The sequence below is a fragment of the Geospiza fortis genome, unplaced genomic scaffold (assembly GCF_000277835.1).
Source record: "Geospiza fortis unplaced genomic scaffold, GeoFor_1.0 scaffold112, whole genome shotgun sequence".
Lineage (NCBI taxonomy): Eukaryota > Metazoa > Chordata > Aves > Passeriformes > Thraupidae > Geospiza > Geospiza fortis.
In genome coordinates this window covers 12,426,666-12,450,266 of record NW_005054298.1, presented here as the reverse complement: position 1 = coordinate 12,450,266, position 23,601 = coordinate 12,426,666, and the positions used below count along the sequence as shown (strand labels likewise).

General features: G+C 46.0%; 1 protein-coding gene across 1 annotated transcript in view; it reads left to right on the top strand.

Annotated features, from left to right (window-relative positions):
- Positions 1 to 23,601, top strand: part of BIN1 (bridging integrator 1) — a 53,355-nt gene that overhangs the window by 8,583 nt on the left and 21,171 nt on the right. Inside the window, exons 5-9 of the mRNA XM_031056016.1 lie at positions 2,352 to 2,459; positions 10,219 to 10,304; positions 11,738 to 11,813; positions 13,824 to 13,906; positions 21,297 to 21,447. Coding sequence (XP_030911876.1) covers positions 2,352 to 2,459; positions 10,219 to 10,304; positions 11,738 to 11,813; positions 13,824 to 13,906; positions 21,297 to 21,447 — 504 coding nt within the window. The remainder of the gene's footprint in view (positions 1 to 2,351; positions 2,460 to 10,218; positions 10,305 to 11,737; positions 11,814 to 13,823; positions 13,907 to 21,296; positions 21,448 to 23,601) is intronic.

Genomic DNA, 23,601 nt, shown 5'->3' with positions numbered 1-23,601 from the left:
CGAAAACAGAGAATGCCTTTAGTAAGGAATTTTGTGTGTTAAAGAAAATAATTTATCCAGTGTTGGATGTTAACCCCTGAACAAGACCTCTCCATCTTCTCTAACTTGAAAAAGTACTTTAAACTTTCTTTGCAGGTCAGTGTCTGTACTTCTTGGAGTAGCACTCTTCTTGCATAACATTTAATATTTCTGAGTGAGTTTTTTGTTGGTTTTGCACAATGTACAATAATAGTACAGGTCTCTACATGAGGCCAGAGAAGATAAACTACAGCCCAAGTTCTGAATAGCTGTGGAATTGGGGATTTTCTGTCTAGCACTAAAACTGGTGCTCTACTAGCTGTAAAACAAAATATCAGTAGAGAAGGGTGTGGAGGGCAAAATTTTTTTGTGATGGTTTGAGTTTGTTTGTTTGTTTTTTTAAGGAGGCTCAAATTAGAATGAATTTGTTGCAAAGTAGTGAAGTCTGCTGGAGTTCAGCTGTTACATTTGGGTGATGGGGGTCCCTGCAGCTGTCCTGGAGTCAAACAATGGAGCCCTGAGCCTTTCTAAGGATCGTGTGCCATCACTGGCAGTGGTGTGCTCAGTGGTTACTCCAGGAGGGCTCTCACCCTGTGTCTGTACCTTGCAGCATTTCCCTGTACTCCTGTAGGAAACAGGGGGGTGGGTGTTAGAAGTTTGGGAGCTGCATAAACATGGAGCAGTGACTTTGTTTGAAAGGTGGGTGACATTGAATCCAACTTCCTGGTGGGGTAGCCTGAAAACTGTGGCTGTGTGGCCGTGTCAGAGGTGGGGAGAATTCCAGCTGTCTCTACCAGGCTGACCTGGGGGCAAAGTGGTATTTCTTCAATCCCAGATGGGGTCATGTTTCCTCTGCTGTGTTTGTAAGATGCATTAACCTGCAGATCAGGTTGCTGTGCAGCTGGAAGCCCCTCCAATACCTTGTCTCCTGGCTGGCAGTGTGGTATTTGGGAGGTGTCTCCTAGTGACCTCGGCTGTGGGGTGGCTCAGCTTCTTCGTGACTCTTTTCTTGGAGTGAGCTGAGCATTTAGAGGAGAGTTTGGGTGTGCATGTCTGAGACCCTGCAGCTCTGCTGTGACTCACGCAGAGCTGCAGCAGTGTTTGCTGGAGGAGCAGAGCAGCGTGTGTGGGAGGTGTGTGAGCAGCTCTGGCACAGATCAGCCCTGAGCACGGCTCTGCAGTGTATCTGCAGGAGCCTGGGGAGAGGAAACCACAGCTCCCTGCCAAGGCAGCAGAGAAGGGGGTTCTGCTTCTGCAAGTAAATCCCAGTGCTGATTCCTTGTTCTGCACTATGTCCCTGGGTTTTGTGGTTAATTAGAAATGCTCCTGGCTTTTTGCCATGGCTTTTCCCTCTGTTATCCAGCCTGTCTCTGGGCTGCTGATTACTGACGCTGGTCCAGGCTCTCTGATCCAGGGGGAAGTGTTATGGTGAGGCTGGGAAGGTGTGTGCTCCAACCCAGATAGTCTGGGGTGTTTGCAGGCAGTGTGGGGGGCTGGGGACTGGGGGATGGATGGTTCCTAAACCAGGGAAACCCAGTGGACCAGAGCCTCAGTAAAGTGCAGCTCTGCTGAGAGAGAGCCTTAGGCTCCTCACTTCTACACAGGATCAGGCCACAGGCCTGACTGTCTGTCCTGCATTCTCAACCATGGATTTGTCAGGACTCCATTCATGAATCTAAGTCTGGTACACAGTCAGCACCCTCCTTGTATTTGTTTTGGCTTCAGTGTTGTGTGTTGGTGACCCAGTGCTGCAGGTTTTCCCTTGCACTTCCCTTGTTTGAATGCTGGTGACAGCAGACCTCTGCCTTTGGCAGTCACTGCTGTCTGCAGCTTCTGTCACAGGGTCCAAAAGGCTGTCCATGGCATATCCTGAGCATGTGGATGAGTGCTGGCAGCAGAAATGCCTTCTTTTATTGAACTTAATCTCTCAGGCTTCCACACAAACTAGTGAGGTTAGTTAGAGACAGGCTGCTGCCCTCAGGAAGGATAATAATAAAAAAAAATGAAGGATGTAGGATGCAGGCACATGGTGGGGCTTAGGAAGCAGTGGAGCTGAGGTTCTGAAAACACATATGTCACCCAGAGATGGGGCCTGTTGGCTGGATCCCTTCACCTCCCCTTGATGGCTCCTCTCTCCTCCTGAGGTGCTCCCTCTGAAATGGTGCTTGCCACAGTGGCTCCCAGGGCCTCCTCCTGTGTGGAGGATCCAGGGAGAGTCCTTGTGTGGGCAGAGTGTGGGGCGTTCTGGAAGTTGGGAGGGTTTTTTTCCTGGGAGGCTTTGCAGTTTTGGCTGCTGGGGAAGATTGGTGTGACTCTTCTCTCCATCTTTCTAGTCTCGTATCGCGAAGCGAGGAAGGAAGCTTGTGGATTACGACAGTGCCAGGCACCACTTTGAAGCCCTGCAAACTGCAAAGAAGAAGGATGAAACCAAAATTGCAAAGGTAAAGGAATCAGGAGGATATGCTGCCTTCCTTTCTTTTTGGGAGCTCTGCATTTGCCAACTGAGCAGCTTTTAAGTTCACCTGTACCTGTTCATTGTGTTTTCATAGAATTCATTCATTGTGGAAAGGACCTTTAAGAGCATTGAGGTGTTGTGAACTGGTGAGGTTTTGCTAGGTATTTCCTTCTCATTTGTTTAGTTTTCCTGGAAGGCAGGATGGCCTCTGTTGGGTTGGTTCAGTCCACCATCATCAGTCTTCATGTCTTGGTGGCCAAATGCTTGGGCATGGGTTTGTCACATGCACAGGACCAACAACCTCTGACTAAAAAGCTGGTGTGCCCCTTGGGGAAGCAAAATCTTGCAGTGCTCCAGGAATATGTTACAGTTTGTCTGCTTCTTGGGACTTTCTTCCCATCCTAGAGCAATGGTAAGAATGTTTCAGTGTTACTTGAAGTTGGTTGTGTTTGTGAAGCCCTCTGATGTCCTAGGAGAGAGAGCCTTAGGAGTGCGAATTACAAGTACATCGATGGAAATGCACTCTGTGCTCACTTGATGAATGCATTCTATTGTCTGTTGGTCGTAATTACTGGATAATAAATATGGCTGAAAGCAGAAAAATAAGAATTTTTTCTTGTCAGGTTTCTTTCCTGCCTCTAAACAGGTTGATCCAGGGCTTGCCCAATAGTCAAGTGAAGGATTTTATTTTTAATGAGATTTATTTTAATTAAAAATAAAATTTACATTTTTTTAAGGTAGCAGAAAAAAAGGTGATAGTGCTAATTTTGTTCTAGAGTAGGTGCATGGATTGAATACTGTCCCTAAAATGAGCTATGAATTCCTCTTGTACCCTAAGTGTATTTGAATCCATGTGCTTCCCTTCACAGGACACTTCTTGACAAAACAGAATAGTCCAGGGCTGGGGAGACATCTTTTATTCTCTTCAGTGTGGGCCATGGTAAATTGTGACTCCTCAGAGTAGAAGCAGTAGAGGAAAGAAAAACCCTGGATCTGTATCTTTTAACCAGGCTGACAAGAGTTGTCATCATTTGCTTAGGGTTATTTCTGGTAGGGGGGAATATGAGCTATGTAAGAGATGCTGGTGTTTTTCCTGCGTAGGAGAAATTAAGATGCATCCCTACTCTGAGTGAAAAATGTGCATTTAGTGGCCACAGTGCTTTTATTGTTAACCTGCAAGTCATCAGTCATCTACAGTGCACTGCATGCGCTGTGATTAACCTTGACAGACAAAAGGGGAGAGAGATTGATGGCCCAAGTGTCATTGCATCACTTGTGTGGCAAAGCAAGTCTTGATTCTGTATGCAAGGCATGAGGCCCAGCTGGTTGTGCCTTCAGTTCAAAGCAGTAATTCATTGTGTTTGGGGTAGGAGCAGAATTTCCCTGGGGCATGTTATTTTATTGGTGCATGCCAGTGGGATCTGCAATATAAGATAAAGCCAAATGGTTTTGTAGGAGTTGATCTACTCAAGTTGGTACCTGGTGCTCTGCAGCAGAGGTTGGCTGCCTTTATCACTGCTGCACTCACTGTTGCCCCAAATGTTCAGCTAAGTTGATACAACAGGTATGGAAAAAAGTGCAGTTGGAAGAGTGACGTATTGAGAGTTAGGAGTTGGTGCTCTATTCATGAGCCTGTGAAGGGGTCTCAGTACCTGATCAAACTCTTCTCATTAGCCAAAGCCTGCACTGGATCAGATGTTTCCACCCTCTGGAATTCAGGCCATAAGCCCATGCACAGGATAATATGTGACACATTGCACTGTCCTGATCCTGCCAAGATGGGAGCAGCAAGTCCCAAAGATGGGAGGTATGTGTGTATGGCCTTCCCAAGGGGGCAGTTCTCACTGCCCAGCCTGGGATCTGGCATTTGCAGTCACACAGCTCTGCAGGGCTGTGGGCAGCAGCCTGGGCTCAGTGTGCACTCAGCTGCTGGAGGTAGTTCACCTCTCTGTTTCTGTGCCTGCAGTTGTGCTCCTGTGACCTTTGCAGTAGGGTTGTTCCAGTGTAAGTTACTTTGGAATGTGATGACAGACCCCTAGGAGAGAGAAATCGTGTTTCTGCCACAGGATACAAGTGGGAACTGATTTGATTAAGGTTTCATGGTATAGTAACAGAAACAGCAGTGCAAATACTTTTTGGCACTACATGGTCTCTTTTATTCTTCTCTAATATATGGATGTTCTTTTCCCACCCAGGACCCCTGCCACTTATTGCTAAACTTACATCCTGCTATTAAAATAAATCACTGTGGACTTTCAGCTGTTGCATGCAAATAATTATGATGGTTAATTAATCCCGACCTCTCTTTAAGGAGCTCCAACTTCACAGCCATGCCTTGGAGTAGGGTTGTCTGTGTGCTAGGTCACTAACAACTGTATCTGTTGCTCTTACAGCTGCCTGGCTGGTCTGCAGTATCCAGCCCACATGGGAACATTAATTACTGCTAAACTTGGCATGCTTCAAAGGATTCATAACTGATCAGTCCCGGGATGTTTGTTTTTTTTCTCTCGCCTTGGTGATACTGGTTTGGCCCAGCCTCTAAATACACTCTCTGTTGTGATTTTAATTTTTTTTATCCTAAAAGATGTATGTTTGTGTCTCTCTTGTTCTCTGTTTATTTGTTTTTCTTTTTTTTCCCACTCAAACATGCTCCCTCCCCCAGCCTGTTTCGCTGCTTGAGAAAGCTGCGCCTCAGTGGTGTCAAGGGAAGCTACAAGCTCACCTCGTTGCACAAACTAATCTGCTCCGAAATCAGGTGACTGCTGATCTACCTGGCTCTAACCCTGCATGTGCTATTTTGGGCTCTAGATTGTACCCTGCAAGTAATCTCTAGGCAACGTTCACTCTAGTCCTCTCTGATCAGTGTGTCCTTGACACTCCTTAGCCACCGTGGGCGTGGGGAAGTTGCTGACCAGTGAATGAATCTGTGCCTGCCCGACTGATTTCTAGTCAGGTGTGCTAATACTGGGCTGTTGTTTTCTCCCCCTGAGAGGAAATATGGATGAAGAAAGGCTGTGGAATAACTCTGAGGCAGAGGGTGATGTAGTACAAAGCTCCTCCAATTACTGCTTCCATTTTGCTCTAAGAGAAGCAGTCAATTTTTATTGTTGCTCTTTCAGAAAAAAAAAAAAAGGAAATGTTGAAAAATTGGCCTATTGATTCATGTCCTTGACTAAAGCCACAAAAAAATAACATTGTGATTTCTGTGGCTGCTGAGTTAGCTTGCAACATTCTCCTGTGATATTCCCAAATGAGCACTGTCCTGGCTGTTGTGGTTTAAAAGAGCCATTTTTAGATACAATTTCGATCTGCACAGGACAAGAGATGGGCCCAGATCAGGCAATTTGTACCCTGTGTGACATATTTGAATAGGCTGAGATCAAGGTGGTGTCATCTGGCAGAACTTAGGTTATAGCATCTTGAGAGACATGAGCAGCTCAGAGGAACTGCAGGGAAGAAAAATTTCAATCCTACTTGTATACAAGTGTGGCTTTCTGATGGAATCTCGATCAGTGTTTCAGTTGGAACACCTTAAGGGACAAGAGGGAGTTGTCAGAAGACAGTCAGTGAGAAGAAAATGCTTTCAATGAGCACGGGGTAATAAATCCTTACCCAGACTGGGAGAGCACCAGTTACCTCCTCACAAGTTCCTGGTGAGCTCATCTGTTCTCATTCAAATGCTCCTGTGTTTTCACATTCCTTGTCCATGGAATGATTTGCAGTTTAGAAACACCTCTCACCTTATGAAGCCCCTGGGTTTTCACAGTCACTTTATGACTTTGGATCAGGGAAAAGACTCCATTACCACATCAGTAAAGCTTGGGAAAAGAACAGCTGTTAGCAGCCCTGCTTAGGATGCAGAGCAAAGGGAGGAAGTATGTATTCATTCTAGATTGAAAGGAGAAGGACACATGGCAGCCTCCTGGGGGCTTTTCCTGTGCCTCTGCTGGCCCAGCTGGGAGCTACCTGCACAGTTGTGGTTCTTGACTGGTCTGTTTGACTGGTGGTTTTTCTGGAGGACTAGAAAACAGGTATGGGAAGTTCCTCAAGTCACAAATAAATAAATAAATCAATCAGCTCTTGGGCATTTTTCCTTTTCTCGGGCTTGGCTGTGATGACTGCTATAATAGCAGCATGCACAGACTGTCCAGAGAGGCAGTTCCTGTGAGTGCCCCCTCATCCATTGCCCATGGATCTTAGACAGGATACCAAGAGTCACTCCATAATTTGACTGGGTCACTTTGCCCTACAGCACGTGCGAGGGACTGTGTAATCTTTCCAGCCACTGTGCTGCGGGGGCGTTAATCTCCCAGTACATGGTATTAATCTATTTGGTGACCACAGATATTTTCAAAACACTCCCTTTTATTCCTCTGCTAAGTAATGCTATTGCCGACCCTAATTTTTTGTTTCTCTTTGTGTAAGTATTTGGGGTTTTTTTCTTTGTTTTTTTTCTTTATTTTAGTTTTACTTTTGGTTGGAGACTAACAACAAAAAAAAAAACCCTTAACAAAGAACATGAGTTCTATTCTCAACCTGTAGGTTTTCCAGCTTGCCTTCACAAACATTAGTAGACAGGAAAAAAAGGCTTCAGTTTTTACACTTGTGTGATTTCAAGACTGAAGGTGTTAATGACAGCCCTAAATCTCATTAACCTCTTGATAAAACCAGGAGGGCTGATGACGCTGGATTTATTGAGAAGCTTCAGAATGTTAAGCCTTAAAAAAGTCTCCTTTTACCAGCAGCTGTGTTGCTGTCTCTTCTTGCCTGATACTCTTACAGCCTCCATGCAAAAATGGGGTCAGTGAGATCTGGTGTTTCTACTGTAAAGCAAAGTCCTTCCCTCCAGTGTGCAAACTTCTGACTTTTAGGCCTTTAGCAGATAAAAACAAAAACAACACAGTGGGGATTTTTTGTGAAGTCTGCTGTGGGAGTTGCTCTTGCACACTCCCAGTTAGAAATGCCAGTGACTGTGCTTTTTGAAACAAAGAGGAAAATGGCTTAGAACAGCACATTCTTGCCTTTTGACTAAGCTCTGCTGACATGTTTAATGCAGACTAAAAAGCAACATCCTTGGTGCTGCAGTGATAACAGAACAGTATCTCTGTCTGTAGGAAAAGGTGAGCAAGTTGAGTCTTTCTGAGAGGCAGGTCTGGTTGGGACTGGTGGGGCTTGGACCTGAAGGGAATCCTCCTGCTCCCTTCCTTATCCCTGCCTCTTGAATATCTAAACTATTTACTGAGCAATGCCTAATTACCACAGTTCACAACATAGTCTTTGAAGTGAAATGGTCACCAGACTGCCTGAAAGCACCAGGCTGCACATAACCAGACACTCAGGAGGGCTGGGATGTGTGGTAGTAGCAGAAACAGTGTGGGAAAATTGTCCCCTGCCACAACTGAACTTGTTGTGCTTGGCACTCTGAGCTTTGGCTAGGTGGAAGGTCAGGAAAGTATTTTTTGTCCACCTCCTGCTCAAACCTTCTCCCTTTCAGGCAGGGAGAGGAGAGAGAGATTTTCTGAGATCCTGTTTCCTATTTTTTCTCTAGAAGGGCTTGTGACCAGACTGATGTCTGGCTTTGGCTCTGGCTGGAAGAAGTCAGGGCTATCAAGTGCCAGGATTTCAGCTTCCAAGCAAAAGAAATCACACTGGTGAGAAGATCCCTGGGCAGACTAAGGGCTGAAGAATTATTTCAATGCTCTAGCTGGGGATGAGAGCACTAGCTGAGCCCTGCTGGATGGATCCCTGATTCCTACAACTGCTTTAGAGTGAACGTTGCCTGTTCCTGGCTTTGCCTTTGCCTCGGGATGTCACAATGTTCACACCTTGCCTTCCAGGTTCTCTGGCCTTATAAACAAGTAAATGGGAGAGGGAAAGAATGTTAATGTTAATATTCACCACATCTGAAAAACTAACAGCATTCAATGATGTCACATCATCTCCTGAGTTGATTCTGGTTCCAGTATAGTTTGGAAGTTAGAATAAGATAAAGCCAAAGGGTAGACTTATTGTTTTTTTATTTTTTTACTCCCTTTAAAATGGTTGCATTAGTAACATTCATTCATAAAGGTGTTTTAAGGTAGAATGACTCTTTGTGATCATTGTCTCTCATTCAGCATAATGTGTCTCTGTTTAAAAGACTTTTTGTTTGTTTTGTGCAAACCCTCTTGAAATGTTGAGTTTTTCAGTGAGTGTAGCAGCGAAACAGGGGTTTCTGGGTGGAAGCATCATGACCCCTTCTCCCCTTGCCTGTTCCTCACCAGGTCTTAATTTCTGAATACCTCCCAGATGTGCCCTTTTACAGGGGAATATTTTCTCCCTGGTCTTGAGTACAGAGCCTTAGCCTTGCCTCTGGCAGCAATGAGCAACCTTTTGACAGGTGAAGCTAGCTGGAAAGTAGGAGCTCCTGTGGTTTGCTCTTGAGTCAGGAGAGAAATGGAGAGTGAAAGGATCCTACTCCATAAAATGGAGAGTGATTCTTGTGAAGAACAGGATTCAGAACTGCCAAATACTTTTAAGCCCTTTCTCCCATCATTCCTGTTGTATATAACTGTCACTAAGGAGCAGTAAGCTGGATTTCTTTAATTAAGCTGACACAAAGAAGATAAAATTCGATTTCATAGAAGGTGTAGGAATCTGACTGCAGGCTGGTAGGGAGATCCAGCTTCCACAGCTTGTGGGCTCTTTGCAGAGGCCTGTGGTGTTGTGCAATTCCTGCTGTTGTCACATATATAGGCACTTGTGCTGACCTTCCAAGTTGCTCATGCAGGGTTTTTTTCATTCTACATCCCACTGCATGGCAGAATGCTGTGCTGCTATACAGGATAGAAACATTACAAGATAGAAACATTTTAATTAGAGAACTTTAAGCCAGGGCACTGAAAAGAGAAAGAGGTGACCTAGGACAGGTGTAGGAAAGGGCATGTGCTTGTTGCTGGTATCTGCAGTCAGCAACAGAAACCAGGAGCATCCTTTTTATTGCTGAAACCTGACAGAATTGTCCATCAGTGTTGGAATCTGTCAGTGTCTGGGTCCAATGAACAGATCAAATTTAAACTCTCATCTGGGACAAGGAGATCTGTTCTGGAGTTGGGGCCAGCAGCCAGCCAGGGATTGCGCTTGTGTGAGACCACAGGAGCCAGGATGTGCTGCTGAAGCCCTGCAGCCTGGCCTCCCTCTGGCACAACTCATGTTTTGCATACCCTTCCTTGCTTCTCTGGTCAGCTTTGTGGGAGAGCTGTATCAGCCAAGGATGCAGATCTCGTCTCTTCCTCAAGGAGATGGGGCTTTGGCATGACCTGACCTCAGCAGAGTCCCCAAGAGGGAGGATTCTTCTCTAAAGCCATTTGGGATGGATTTCTACTCTTTCTGAGATCTGGCAAGGGACAGAGGCCCCTAATACCTTCATCTGTATCCAAGCTGGGGGCTGAACTGCCTGACCAACTCCCTTCAGTTTTTGAAGTCAGGGAAATTTAAAGAACTTGAAACACATTAGTGATTGTTTAAATTACTTGCTGTGTGTATAAATGAGGAAATCCATTGAGAGAACCTAAGAGGAACACATTCAACCTAAAGGGTCACGTGTGGTGCAGCCCTGGTTCCTGGGAGATTCATTTGGGATGCTGGTTACCTCATGCCAGAATTTTGCCTGGTCTCCCAAAGAAGTCAAAAGAGTCACAGCTGTTCCAGCCCTGCAGGGTGTTTGGCTGTGCTGGAGCTGACAATCTCCCTTCTCTGTTGCTAAGGCTGAAGAAGAGTTGGTAAAGGCTCAGAAGGTGTTTGAAGAGATGAATGTTGATCTGCAGGAGGAACTGCCTTCACTATGGAATAGGTGAGTGCTGGAAGTTTTCCCAAGGGCTGGTTGGAAGGAAATGAATATCCAAGCTCTTGGATCACAATTTTTTTTAGCTTAGACTGGGTGTCTGCTCTTTTTTTTTTTTCTTGGATTGTCTCTGTCTGTCCTAGGCTTCCTCCCGGCCACCGGTTCACTCTTGTGCTTTACTTAACGATTTTCCTGAAAAACATGATTTTACTACAAAGAGAAACTGTATTTCTCTGCTTTGTCTGCTTAATCCCTTTGCCCTACTGTTGTATTGCACTAAATAGTTTATTTAGTGTTGTTTTGCACTGAGTTATTAGAGAGTTGCACAGAATAGTCTTTATATTGCACCCTACCAACTCTGCTCGACTTTCTTGAAAGACCTGAGAGACCATGGGTTTGCCATGCCAGAGATTGTGGTGATGAGAAGAGAGGTGAAGTGAAGACCCAACATTTAGCTTAGGGGATGAACTGCAGGGCAGCAGAAGCTGATTTATGGGGATGACACAGTGGAAAACTGGCAAAATCTTCTTAGCAGTGTCCCAGTTTCTTATTTTTAAATGCAGTGGTCATGTCCAGGCTGACAGTGCTGCTCTGTGAGGATTGAGAAGGTGGGCAGCAGCAGGCTGGAGAAGCAAAGTGCTGATGTCTGCCTTCACTCCCTTTTCAACCGGCCTGAGCCAGGACTTGTGCTCTCAGCAGCCTGCAGGCCTGGCTGGGGAAGGAGCTGGGAGGGACAGAGGCATCTGGGGGTTCCCTGTGCAGAGCCCTGGTGCTGCTGGCTGGGACAGCCTCTCCTCTCCCTCCTGCTGTTGCTCCCTCGGTTGGGTGCTGGTGGAGCACTCTCTGTTGGCAGGCTGGTGTCAGGCAGCTGCTGGCATTTTTAGGCCCCACAGGTTTTCACAGGCTCCTGCTTTCCAGCTGATCCTCCTGCTTCCCTGTTGCTTCCTGTATTATCCTTTGCTTCCTTACTCTTTCTGCCCCTGAAGCAAACAGTTCATGCTGGTTTTGATTCCCTGGTGCTAAGGGACTTCTGGATGAATTAATATCTATCCCCCTGCTAATTCTCCCAGCACTGTCTGCATCACAGCCTCTCTCCTTTTTTTTCCTCCATCTTCCTACTGCTGGTGCTTTATTTTTTTTTAACCTTCTTTTGGGTTTTTTATTTCTTTTTTCCCTCCCCACCCTATACCTCCCTCTCCCTTTTAGCCAGCATAAATTCAGATCCTACTCAGTCTCTTCTTCCCCCTGGACATGTTTGTCCTGTGCCTGGCCTTTGCTCCATTGTTCCATTTCCTTGCCACCCTCTCTTCTCGCATGTACCATATCTGAGTTGAGTTTGCATGGGAATGGTGGGTGGGGAGGTAGCAAAAAGGGCAGAATTGAAAGATTTTGAGAGAGCATTGTGTCCATTAAGTTCTTCTGTCTTGTTTTTCATTTGGCAGTCGTGTTGGTTTCTATGTCAACACATTCCAGAGTATAGCTGGCCTAGAAGAGAACTTCCATAAAGAAATGAGCAAGGTGAGGCAACCAACAGCTTATCCTACTTACTCTGTCTTTACTGTTAATGAAAGAAAAACAAAACCCAAGATCCAGCAAACAAACAAACAAAACCAAAGAAAAATCCAAACAAACAAAAATCAAATTAAAACCCCCAAAACCTCAAGCTAAAACACAGTTGGAGAAAATGGCCTATGTTGGAGCATAGTACAAACCCTTAGTGTTTTTTTCTGAGCCACCTGGGACAAAAGCAGTCTGACACAGTAATGTAAAGGGATGGAGCACAAGGAAGAGACCACAGGGCTATGGGCAGCAGTGGGGATTTCATGTCACTTGACAGCACTCATGTCCAGATCCACAGAGGAAAGGGAAGGCGCTCTTTGATCTATCCCTTGCTGCCATTTTTAGTTCATCTGCATTGTGCATCTGTAACCTATGACCTGGCCAGGCTAAGCCTGGTATGTTTTCCTCCCCCTCTGCTGCCTGCAGCCAGTTGCTGTGTACCCTCACTGTACCAGGTGTGGGGTTAAAACCAGCAGGGAGTCTGCACTGGGACATGCCTCACTCCAGTCCCTCAAAAAGGCTCTCCTCCACAGTGCCTCTCTGCTTTGGCTTCTTTCCTGCCCTGTGACCCAAAATAAGGCATTTAAGTACTTAGTGTGGGCCTTGTATGGGCTCCCAGTGTGCCTTGAGCTGGGAATCACAACAGAAAGCAGGGTTGGCAAGATCCTGGTGCTGTGTGGCAGCACCTACAGGAGACCTGAGGACCAGTCTGTGGGAAAGTCCCCCATTGCCACTGTCATTTACAGATATGTTCTTGTTCTTCCAGTGAAGAGCTAGAGAAATCCTGAATTCCTTAGGTCTGTATGCTGCTTGAAAATGTAAACGTTGCACTAATCTTGAGGCAGGAGTGAGAGCCCAGCTGGAAAACCCTTATATTCCCTGTGCTCCCTAATGTCATCCTGACAACAAAACAGCCACTAAGCAACAGGAAACATTATAGTCCTTCAATTCCCAGCAGTCAGGGGCCCTCTGCCTTGGTGTAACACATCAATTTTGAGCCCTGCTGACATTTTATGGGGTCTTTTCCAGTTAATAGCCTGCTCTTCTCCACTGAGGAATGAACTAAGTGTTAAGAATGGGGAGGATTGTTAGAATTACTGGTTTGTTGCTGCTAACTCACATGCAACAAAACATGGGAAAGATGCTTGTTAGACAGGAATTCTCTTCTTGTATGATTTTTCTAGTCAGGATATTTTCTTTCTTGAGGAATTTTGTATGAGGGCAGGGCTTTTGCTTTGGTTCCATAAGAACCATCTGTTTCTTATTACTGCTACAGCATCCAATTAATTGCTGGTGTTGCCTGCACAATCCTCCAACCTTGATTTCATGGGATCCCTCCTCCTGCCAGTGATAAATCCAGCATCTTGTCTCGTTCATGGATTGGCTGTTCCAGCATAGGAGTGTCTGGTGGGACTGCTGCAGCCTTCAGTGCCAGGGAGAGTTTAACCCCTAATAGTGCATTTCTGCAAAGACATCCAGGTTCTGCCCAGGCAGCTGGTGAAGTGAAGGGTTGTTCACCTGAAGGCCTTTGGCTCCACAGTGGAAATGGCCATGTCCCAAGCTTTGGTGAGCAGGCCTGAGAAGCAGCTTTTGGCTACAAATCCTGAGTGAAGCTCCAGCTGTAGCACACAGATCTTAGGTAAACAGTCAATCAGCTTCTGCAGTGGTACCTGGCAGCACACTGGTGGGCCCAGGTGATAGGGAAGCAAAGAGGATGATCTGTAAGGAAGACAGAGCATTCCCAGAAATGCCAGCAGCTCTTTGATGTCTCAAGTGTTGTAGCACTGCACAGCCCACAGAGAAGTGGAAACAGATTTAGGGTTGTCCTCTCTTGGGATAGCTGAGGAGCTGTGCATGTCCTGCCACAAGCTTGTGTTTGGTCAGTCTGTGCAGGCCAGCCCAGGCTCTCTTCTGGCATCTGAGCTCCTTTCTCACTCTTTCTATGTCTTTTGTTTTTGTGTTTTGCAGTTGAACCAAAATCTTCACGATGTCCTGCTGGGTCTAGACAAGCAGTACTCAGGCAATGCCTTCCCTGTTAAAGCCCAGCCCAGGTCAGTAACTGTGGGGAGTGGCTTTCCCTCAGCAGGGGAGGTGGGACAGGGATCTCTCTACCTGCCCAGGGGTGTTGAAACCTCCAAGCTGTCAGTTGCAAGTGATTTGCCCACCTGCCAGTGCCCTCCTGAGACTTCCTAGAGCCGTGCCCAAGATTGCACTTGGCACTACATGATGCAATCCAATACCTCTTACCTTTCTAGGATAGCATCTGGAGGCCTGAACATTCCCTAGGTCCTGGTATTTAGGCAACTGACTCTCAGCTCTGCTTTTAAAATCTAATTCCAGCTACTGAGCTGCCCTTCCTTCTGGATCCAGTTGCCCAGCACCTGTCCCGTTCTTTCCCTCAAAAGCTCCCACCATGTACCTGCAGCTTGAGCACCAAGAGCCCATTTCCCCAGCCCCTTCTTTGACTTTCCAGACTTGGAATCACCATTTTTCCAGAGCCTTATGCCCATCCTGTGTACCCAGCTGCAGTGTGTTTCTCTTTCCTGTGTTGTGGAAGTAGTTGCAGCATCACAAATACGAAGCCTCCTGAACTCAGAGCACTTCAATCCGTGTGTGTGCAAGGAGTGAGTGTCCTCTGGGCCTTCAGTTTTCTTTCCTCAGCTGGGTCCTGTCCTGTGTGTTTAAGTGCAAGTCTGCACATTCCCTAGCACTGAGAAGGGAGGGAGGGGTTGGGCTCTGGATTGGGCTGACTGGCTCCCATCCAAGTGCACAAGTGATGAAATAGTGTTGGGCTCTGGCTTCCAGCTGCTGCTGATCCCACGTGCTGGGTGAGCAGGAGCACAGCCCAGCTCCTCAACTGCTATGTTGATGGAGGGAGGTGGTGAAGTCAGCATGAAGTAAGGGCAAGCTGTGGTCTGAGTGCATTGGTTTAGAAGGGATAGATCAGCTGTTGAGACCTCTGTGCTCCCTTGTGTCTCCTCCCAGTTTAACCTGTTGCAGTTATCCAGAGATGACTTGCATGTCTTCTCCCAGAAATTCTTCCAGTGTGGTGGTTACCAACTCTAAAAAAAAGAGGAGGTTTGAGTTGAATTTTGGCCCCTGAATTCTGGATTGCTGACAGCAGATTTCAGTGATGCCTGTTGGAATGCTACTTGTGAAAATAATGTCTTATTCTCAAGTTACCATGTGGTGTCTGTTGATCATCACAACCCAACCAGACTGAAGCCTTGTGAGGAGGTTGTGGTGCCCATCCTCTTGCTGCCATTGGCCGTGTTGTCTCTGTTAGCAGCATCCTCCAGGGTCCCTGGAGGAGGATGATGAGGTAACAGGACAGATGAAGGCTGTACTATTGCTTTGCCCAGCTTCTTTTTCCTCCTTTCTCTATTCCTTGAGGAACTGATTGTAGGCAGCAGTGGCAACCTGGCCCAGAGATGTTCCTTGCTGTTGTGGCAAAGTTTCTGGCCTTAAAGACCTTTCAATGAACAAATTACCTGTTTTTACAATTCCTGCCCCATGTCTGTACGGTTTCTGCCCCCCTCTCCCCCCAGCCTGCTAGCTTGCTCTGGGGCTGTAATGGGAGTCTCAGCTGCAGTTCTGTGCCCTTTGGCTGGCTAGGAGACCAAATGGCCCCAAAACCCAAAGCTGAGTGCTTGCACAGGGACCCCTGTCCCTGCTTCATCACCTGCTCTCTGCATCTCAGCTGAGGAGCCAGACCTGCCCCAGAGTGAATCTCTTGCTCCTGAGCACACTGGAGCAGGGTGTTGTAGGAGGAGACAGCAAAGATTTGCCAGCTCTCCAGTGACCAGGAAATGCTGTGAGGCACTTCTGTGTCTGCTGCACATCTGGCCTCTCATTGTGGTGCAGGGCTGGGGTGAGAGTGTGCAGGAGGAAATAGCCCTCACTCATCTGACAGCTTATTGTGGTCTGCAGTAGGAGCAGATGCTTCCCTAACCTGTTTCTACTGGGAAGGGAACTGGAGATTGATACAATGGCAGGAAATGAATGAGGAGATGTGAGAAGAGAGGCAGTTATCTGTGCACATCATTGTGGCATTCATGTGAGGCCCTACAGAAATACTGCTGTGGCTGATGTATCTGGAGCTGGCAGTGTAGCACAGTAGCACAGAACAGCTGGTGTATTTCTGGGAACCTCAGACCTATGTTTGGGATTTGCTTCTGAAAGAGTTAGGAATGTTCAGGGCTCAGATGCCTAGAAGACCGAGGAGATCTGTGGGATTATCCTGGTGTGACTGGGCACTGGAAAAAGACATGGTAGGAAAGCTGCTGAGTAGGTTCCATGTATAAGACTGCACAGACTACATAAGAAAAGATGAATGGGGAGCTTATTTCTTTTGCAGCAATATTCACAGGGGACAGTGAGGAGCTGTGAAAGGACATTTACAGTACTCTGGTGGTCTGTACAGTTTCCTTTTTCTTCTTCTCCATTTGCACCCTGCCCCCATATTCCCAAGTGCAGGGAAAGTTCTAGTTTGCTTATATATATAGATATAGATGTATATCTTTAACAGGCATAAAGAACCTTCTTCTGCTTTCTCCAAACCAGGCCATAGCTTTCTAGTAATGAAGGGAAGTGTGTATGTGTGTACTCATGTGTGTGTGAGAGAGAGAGAGAGAGGAGATCCTGTCATCTTAATTACAGTGAGTTTTGTGGCACCAGCTAAATGGGTACTTGGAAGCTTAACTTTTCCTCCCTGGTTTGACTGTGCCATCCTGTAACTGAAATGATTTGCGTGCCATCCTCAACAGAAAGAAAACTAAACTGTTCGCCAGGCTGAGGAAAAAGATGAGCAGGTACTGGTATGGAGAGCAGCATTTCGATACGTGTTCCATTTAGCTCCTAAAACTGGAGAGGCTGTTGCTGGACTCTAACAGCCTGGCACGTGTTAACCCTGTGGTGGGAGAGGGGTCCTGTGCATGATAAGATGTGTTTGTGGCCTGCTGGGTCCTGCTGAGATCTCTCTGTGTCTGGATAATCCCATTAACTGCTTGTGTGCCTGGTTTGAATCCTTGCTTCTTTTCCTATCTAAGAAGGCAGTGTGAAAACTCAGGCATTGTCTGTCCGGTTGTTTTTGTGTGATGGAAAATGCAGTGCTGGGTTTTCCATGGGAAATATAATTGATTTTGGTGTTTAACAGCTTCTAGTTTTACCTAGTGGGCTTGTCCTTTTGAGCAGGTCTGAAATGCTGCATTCTCATCCCCTGCCTAGCCAGGGAGAACCAGTAGGCAGGTCTTTCACCCTCAGAAGTCCTATCCTATCTACCTGTTGGAACTGGGAGAAAGATGAGGTGGGAGAAGGATACTTCCAGCTTTGCTCCTTACTTGATCTGTTCTTGAGAATCCTCACTATCTTGCTCCATCCATTTAAAATTTTGTGCAGGACTGGAGAAATAGAAAGCCCCTTGTCTTGTATAAAGACTAATGTCTGCATCTTGCCTTTAAAAGAGTGATGGCATTGATTATCTGGGTTGCTACAATGCCTGGAGTTACCGTAGGTCAAGGACCCTGACAAGAACATGCTCTGGAGCAAAGTGGGAACTGCTGCATAATGACATGGAAAATTCCTCTGATTTTTGTTTTTATTACTTTTTGTGTTGGTACTTCCTCCATGGGATCCTTACAGGGAGAAAAAAAAATTATAATCATCAAGATGGTGTCCTGCCAGCAATAAAAGAAAGTGCTGGTGGATTGGGGTCGTTGTTTTTCCTGATCTGGTTTCCCACTGACTAGGGCAAGTCATGCAGCCCTTCTCTTTGTGTCTGCTGTGCATTCTTTGTAAAGTGAGAAGTTGGAGAGTGAAGAGTGGTAATTTCACAAGGAAGCTGATGGCAAACTTAGATATTTATGTCTTCAAATACAAGTAATAAAGCAATAGATTGTGTTGTTACTATTCTGAGATTTTCTACTGTAGGCAAAGGAGGATTCACTGGAGTGCTTCTCTGGATGTCTGTCTCTGGTCTTGGTTGGACTGGTGTTGTATCTGTACCAGGCAGGAGGTCTAATATCTCCAGTCCCTGAGAGTGGATGGATTATGCAACAGAAGGAGCGCTAGTAAATCTCCCCCTGGTGAGTTCTACTCACCATGGGCTCCTGCTCTGCCTTGGTAAAGTCCAACTGACCTGGCCGTAAAGGTGCCTGACCTGGGCTCTGCTGGGGTTTTGTGCTGCCAGAGCAGCTGCTGGGGTCACAGAAATGTGCAATCCCTAGTGCACAGAAAGAGGATCTGGAACTCAGTCAGTATTTGATCTGCAGTAAGAATGTACATTTGTGCCACCATAGGTTTAGGTATGTAGGTTCTTTTTTCCGTCTTTCTCCCACCTACTCCTTTAATTTTATTTTTTTTTTATTTCCAAATAATTCTCCAGTATGCCCTAGAGGTAAAAATTTAATTACCTTTGGCTAAAAGGCCCAGTGTGAGCCTTAACTGAGATGCCAACCTTTTTTTCTTTTTTAACTTGAGAACTTGGCAGGATGTGACTGATCTGTTTTTACCATATTGGAAAGTAGGTTTTATCCTCTGAGGTAGGATTGTTACAAGTGCAAGGGAAATAATCTGCAGATGTTACTCTGCCCTTCCAGAGCAAATGAGGCAGCACCTTGGAGTGTGGGAGCTCAGCAGCACTAAAAAGAGGCTGGGTGATTTTGACTTTCCCTTCAGCTGTATTAGACCCAGCTCTCTTTCCAGCTCTCTGTTTGCAGAAGAAAGTTGACACCCCTTTCCTTTCGTTGCCTGATATTCCTGGAATTGGCATCACTTCCCATTTGCTCATGGGAAGGAAAAAGACAGAGCAGTGACCTTGTGGTTTTGGCTTGCTTTTACTGTGGTGATCATATTTGGTCAGTTGGTAAAGTCCCTGCACGCTGGCTTTTTCCTGTGGTTCCTGGAGCAAACAGTTAGCTGGAGACAAGACTCTGCTCTGTGTGGGCAGTGTGTGCTCCCTGGGGACGTGTGAAGGACAGAGGATCCTGGTGACCATCTCACTTGATGCTGGTTGCACTGGCTAAATTCAGCAAAGTTACAAGCAACAAGTGCAGGAATGAAGGTGCCGCTCAGGGGGCTGAAAAAGACTCAGCCAAAATTAGCGCTGGCATTTTCCTAGGGGGGCTGGCCAACACATCAAACAAGCTGTAAATAGTAGTGACTTAATGAAGGCTTTAGTGTTGGGCCCTCACAGCCCAATTCTTCCTCTTATCCTGCAGGAGCTGACTCACATAGGAGCCTTTTACCAATATATCTCCAAATTAAGTCACTGCCAGGCACTGGAAATAAGTCACTCCAAAACTGTTCCACGGCCTTTAGAAAATAAGCCTGAACTCCTTTCTCACTGGCAGAACTGGCCTTTTCAAGTCCCTAGAAGGAAAAGTCTACCCTTGTCTTGGTAGGCCAGCTGGTCCCAGTATTCCCAGTGTAGTCTGGGCATTTGGGAAGTCCTGGCACTCTAGATGTAGATCACTGTGTGCCCCATTTTCTCTGAAGTGCTTTCAACTCCAAGGGAGGTAACATGTACTTTCCCCCCCGCCAAATCTAGCATTAGAGGATGTTCTTTGACTTTTCCTGGTGACTCCTGTTTAGATAAGAACTTTACCTTCACCCTCCAACCGTTACTACTTTTAATCTGTAGCACAGCTTTGTAAATTTTTTCAGAATTCTTTACAGACCCCAGGTATTGAAGTGATTTCTGGGAACTTCTGAGGAAGGACACTGTTCAATCAGACTTAAGAGCTTCAGGAATTGGCATACATGTTCTTTAGTCTCTCCTCCTCCCTTTTCCTTCTTCATGTCCCTCTTTCTCCATTGGTGTGTGTGCCCCTGGTTGAGAGCTGCTGGCAGAGAATGTCATTGGGTTTGTTGCATCATGTTGGTGTGCTCTTGGCATCAGTGTCATCAGAAGTGTCCAACCTGCATGTGGACCTGAGAAAAAGTGCTTTGTGGGGAAATGTGTGTGTGGGGTGTGGATATGGGGGAGAAAGTTGCGGGGATGGGTGAGGTCAAAGTGAATGAAGAGGGAATGGGATGGGGAGCTTGAGAGCTGGAATGCTGAGCAGGGTGAGATGCTTGCTTGTAAGAGGAGGTTTGTTGAAATGCCTTGCTATCCCTTCTTCCTCTTGCTATCCCCCACTTGCAAACAAATGTTTAGGAATGAGGCCATCATGCATGTTGGCCAGTGATCACCACAACTCAGGCATCCAAGTGTGAGTGGATGTACATGTCTGAGGCTCTGGGCTCTTTTGGGACAGAGCAAGGTAATTACTTCATCTCCCTGCAGAATCAGATCTCCTTGCTTTAGTGCTGGCTCTATGCCAGGATTTGGTGTCTCAAGTTGTAGGAAAGGGTCTCTTTCTTTCAGCTTCTCTCAAGGCCTTGAATTTCACAGGAACTGTGACTTTTACTGGAGTCAAATATCACTCCCTGTAGATGAGGTTGCACAGGCCTTTTGCAATATGCTGTGATATTATATTTTCATCTGTGTATAGTTTTGCCAAACTGTAATCACTTCTGCCAAAATATCCCCCAGCAGTGAATTTTCCAGTTGAAATTCTCTGGTAACCAACTTTTTGCTAAATGTCTCATGACTCTGTATTTTGAAGCAGAGACTTGACACCCGGCCAGGGCATGCCTCTTGCCATGCCTTTGAAAAATCTGCCCAAATCTGTCCGAGCTGTGAACCAACAAATGCCATTGGCATATGCTTCTTGCATCTTAATTTCCTGAAGAATCCCTCTTGACTGTGTGTCAGAAACAGTCTTGGAATAGAGACCAACTAGGGAGACCTTTCATAATAGAGAAATCTCTATTACTAGCCAGAACCTCACTGTTCCTTTGCTGTCTGGAGTGATCTGTGAAACCTCTGGCTACTTTGCCTCTCTACTAGCTTAGTCAGTTCATACCACATCAAGGAATAAGATACTCTGTGATTGCAGCCTTAGTTCAGGTGTTGTGAATTTATTAGTCATAACCCATGTAGAGGTCCATAGACTACCACACAGAAAAATTCCAATCTGTGGCATTTAAAACTAAATGAGTAGCACTGAACTCCTTTCCCCAGCTGCTTCCCCAGTGTTAAAGACTATAATTTAACATCAGGCACTTACATGAAAATCTGGAAAAATGAAGGATGCCTGGTTGTTCTGTCTTTGTTTTTCTGTGTTTGAGGCAAGTATATAAGTTCTGTAGGCATTTAGTGAGTAGCCTGCTGCAAAGTGATGCTGCTGCAGTGTGTTGGACTGCAAGTGACTCAGCAAAGATGCTTCTCAGGAGCTCCAAGTGTCTTCATTGTGTATCTGGGCAGTGAAGCAAAGAGATAATGGAGGCCACTGATATGTGCTGGTTAGCACAGCTCCTCCTAGGCCTGGCTCAGACTTCTCTCTCTTTCTTCCCCTCTCTCTCCCCCTGTCTCCCCCTTTCTCTCTCCACTTCCTTCAGTGACAGCACCCCAGCGAAAGCAAATAAAAGCCCCTCGCCTCCACCAGATGGATCTCCCATCACCAGCCCTGAGACCAAGACTGCCAACCATGAGCTGGAGCCGTCCACTTTGGAAGCACCTGGGGCAAGCATCCCAAAGTCACCGTCTCAGGTAGTGTCCCCATGGCATTGACCATGTCTCTGCTGATGGCACAAGCTCTGTGGGTTAAAGGCATCCATCAGTTGTTTTTTTAGACCTCATCCTGCTACTGAGCACACAGAATATCACATGATGGTTGTTCTCTTCCACTGGTTCCTGAGAAAGTCCCTAAGAATGCAAGTTGCTTATTTGCCATCTTTCTATTATAAGAACTGTCTTTGAATGGTTTCACAGGGGGAAGGCCAGTAATACTTTTTGCTGTCTGATAGGATTTGTCACAAGGGTTTTTGGGGTGAAGGAAGGGACAAAACCTTTGACTCTATTACAGAAGGCTTGATTTATTATGATATATACATATACTATACTATACTAAAAAAGAAAAAGAAGGGAGAGTTCTAGAAACTGTTAAGCTAAGCTAAGAAAAGTAGAGAATGACAACACACAAGCTGGCCTTGACAGACTCTCAGAGCTAGCTCTGCTGTGACTGGTCACTGAACTAAAACATCTACACTAGAACTAATCACAGATCGACCTGTTGCATTCTACAGCAGCAGACAATCTATTGTTTACATCTTGTTGCTGAAACTCTCAGCTTCAGCATGAAAAATCCTGAAAGAGGATTTTTCATAAAAGAAATGTCTGTGACAGATGGCCAAGAAGATCCAGGGAGGATGGAGTTGTAGCTGGACAAGGTGGTTTGTTCTTTACATTTGAACTAACCTGTGGAGTTGAGTAGTCCAGTTTCTTCTCAAGAACTTCTATAGTTGAGAAAGGTTAAAATAAAAAAGCTTAATACTATAAGGAGAACATCTGTACATTGGGTGATGTTTCTCTTTATTATCAAGATACAATATTATGCTAAAAAATAAAGAAGGATTATATTTTTATGCTAGGAAGAAATTAGGTGGGTTCCAGGAAGAAGGTAGTCCATTGTATGGAGTCTGATACCTTCCATATGGCCTTCCTTAGGCCAACCTTACATAGGAAATATCCAGCAGCATGTTCAAAGCAGTAGATACAGCTACTCCGCATATAATCTGTGTGTTTTACTTTGGGAAGATAAAACATTTACTCCATCCTCTTGTCCCTCTGTTGCTGAGTCAGGGAAAAGCTTAGTAACTAGGCCAAATTTATGTTGGGTTCCAATCCTTGTATCTCAGTAAGTGGGACATTAGGAGAAATCTTCCAGGAAGAATTAAAGCTCATAGGGGTTCTGGCCAAACTGGTAAGAAAACCCACTGCCTCTGAAGAGGTGGGTGCAACCCAGAACTTCTTTGCTGTTCCCATGCATAGCAGTGTGATTCCAAATCCAAGCCTGTGGGGTAATTTTTCTCCTGTTTCTAGACAGCCTTTCACTATATTGTTCTCTCTGCTGCATATTTTATTTTTAGAATTATTGAGGGACAGGAAGGGGATGTGTGGCGAAATTTCTTTTCCAGCCCTGTGAGATGTGTGGATGCCTGGCAGTGTCTTTTCAGGACCTCTCCAGGGTCTCTGAAAAGCTCAGCAGTGCAGAACCTGACCACCAACCTGGTTAGGGCCTTTGGAGTAGGCTGTGTATGTGGGGGAGAGAAGGTAGGATATCCAAAATTGCCCTTCTGTTGCAGGTTTCCTTTTTTTTTTTCCTCTTCCCCCAGAGATTTCCAGAACTTGACTAAAATTTGGAACAAGAAATCTTTTAGAGATTTATTAAGCTGTTCACAACAGACTTCACTCACCCTGCCTGTGGACTCATCTTGCTGAGTGTGGTTTCTTCCCTTTCCTTTAAATAGCACACACAACCCTTGTTTTTGCCAGCCTGCAAGTGCTTTCTCCTTCACTTGCTGCCTGCCTGCCCGCAGGAATGGAGGCACCCCTTGAGGAACAAGCAGGAGATATTCCAGCACAGCCCTGGCTGGGATGAGCCACAAAGACTGAAATGACATTTGCAGCCAATGCTGCCACCGCCCGGCAGCTCTCTGTGGGAGATCTGTGTTTAATTCATTCCCTCAGGCATCGGGAAGAGAAGAGCTCCACTCTGTATTCACAGCAGCTGCTGAGAGATGGAGCTGGCTCCAGAGCAGGAGTTTCACACTCAGAGCCGAGCCTGGTGTCTGTGTGGATAAAATCTAGAAACCAAGTGTGTGTCAGCTTGCCAGGCAGCTGGGAACGCAAGTGTCTGCTCTC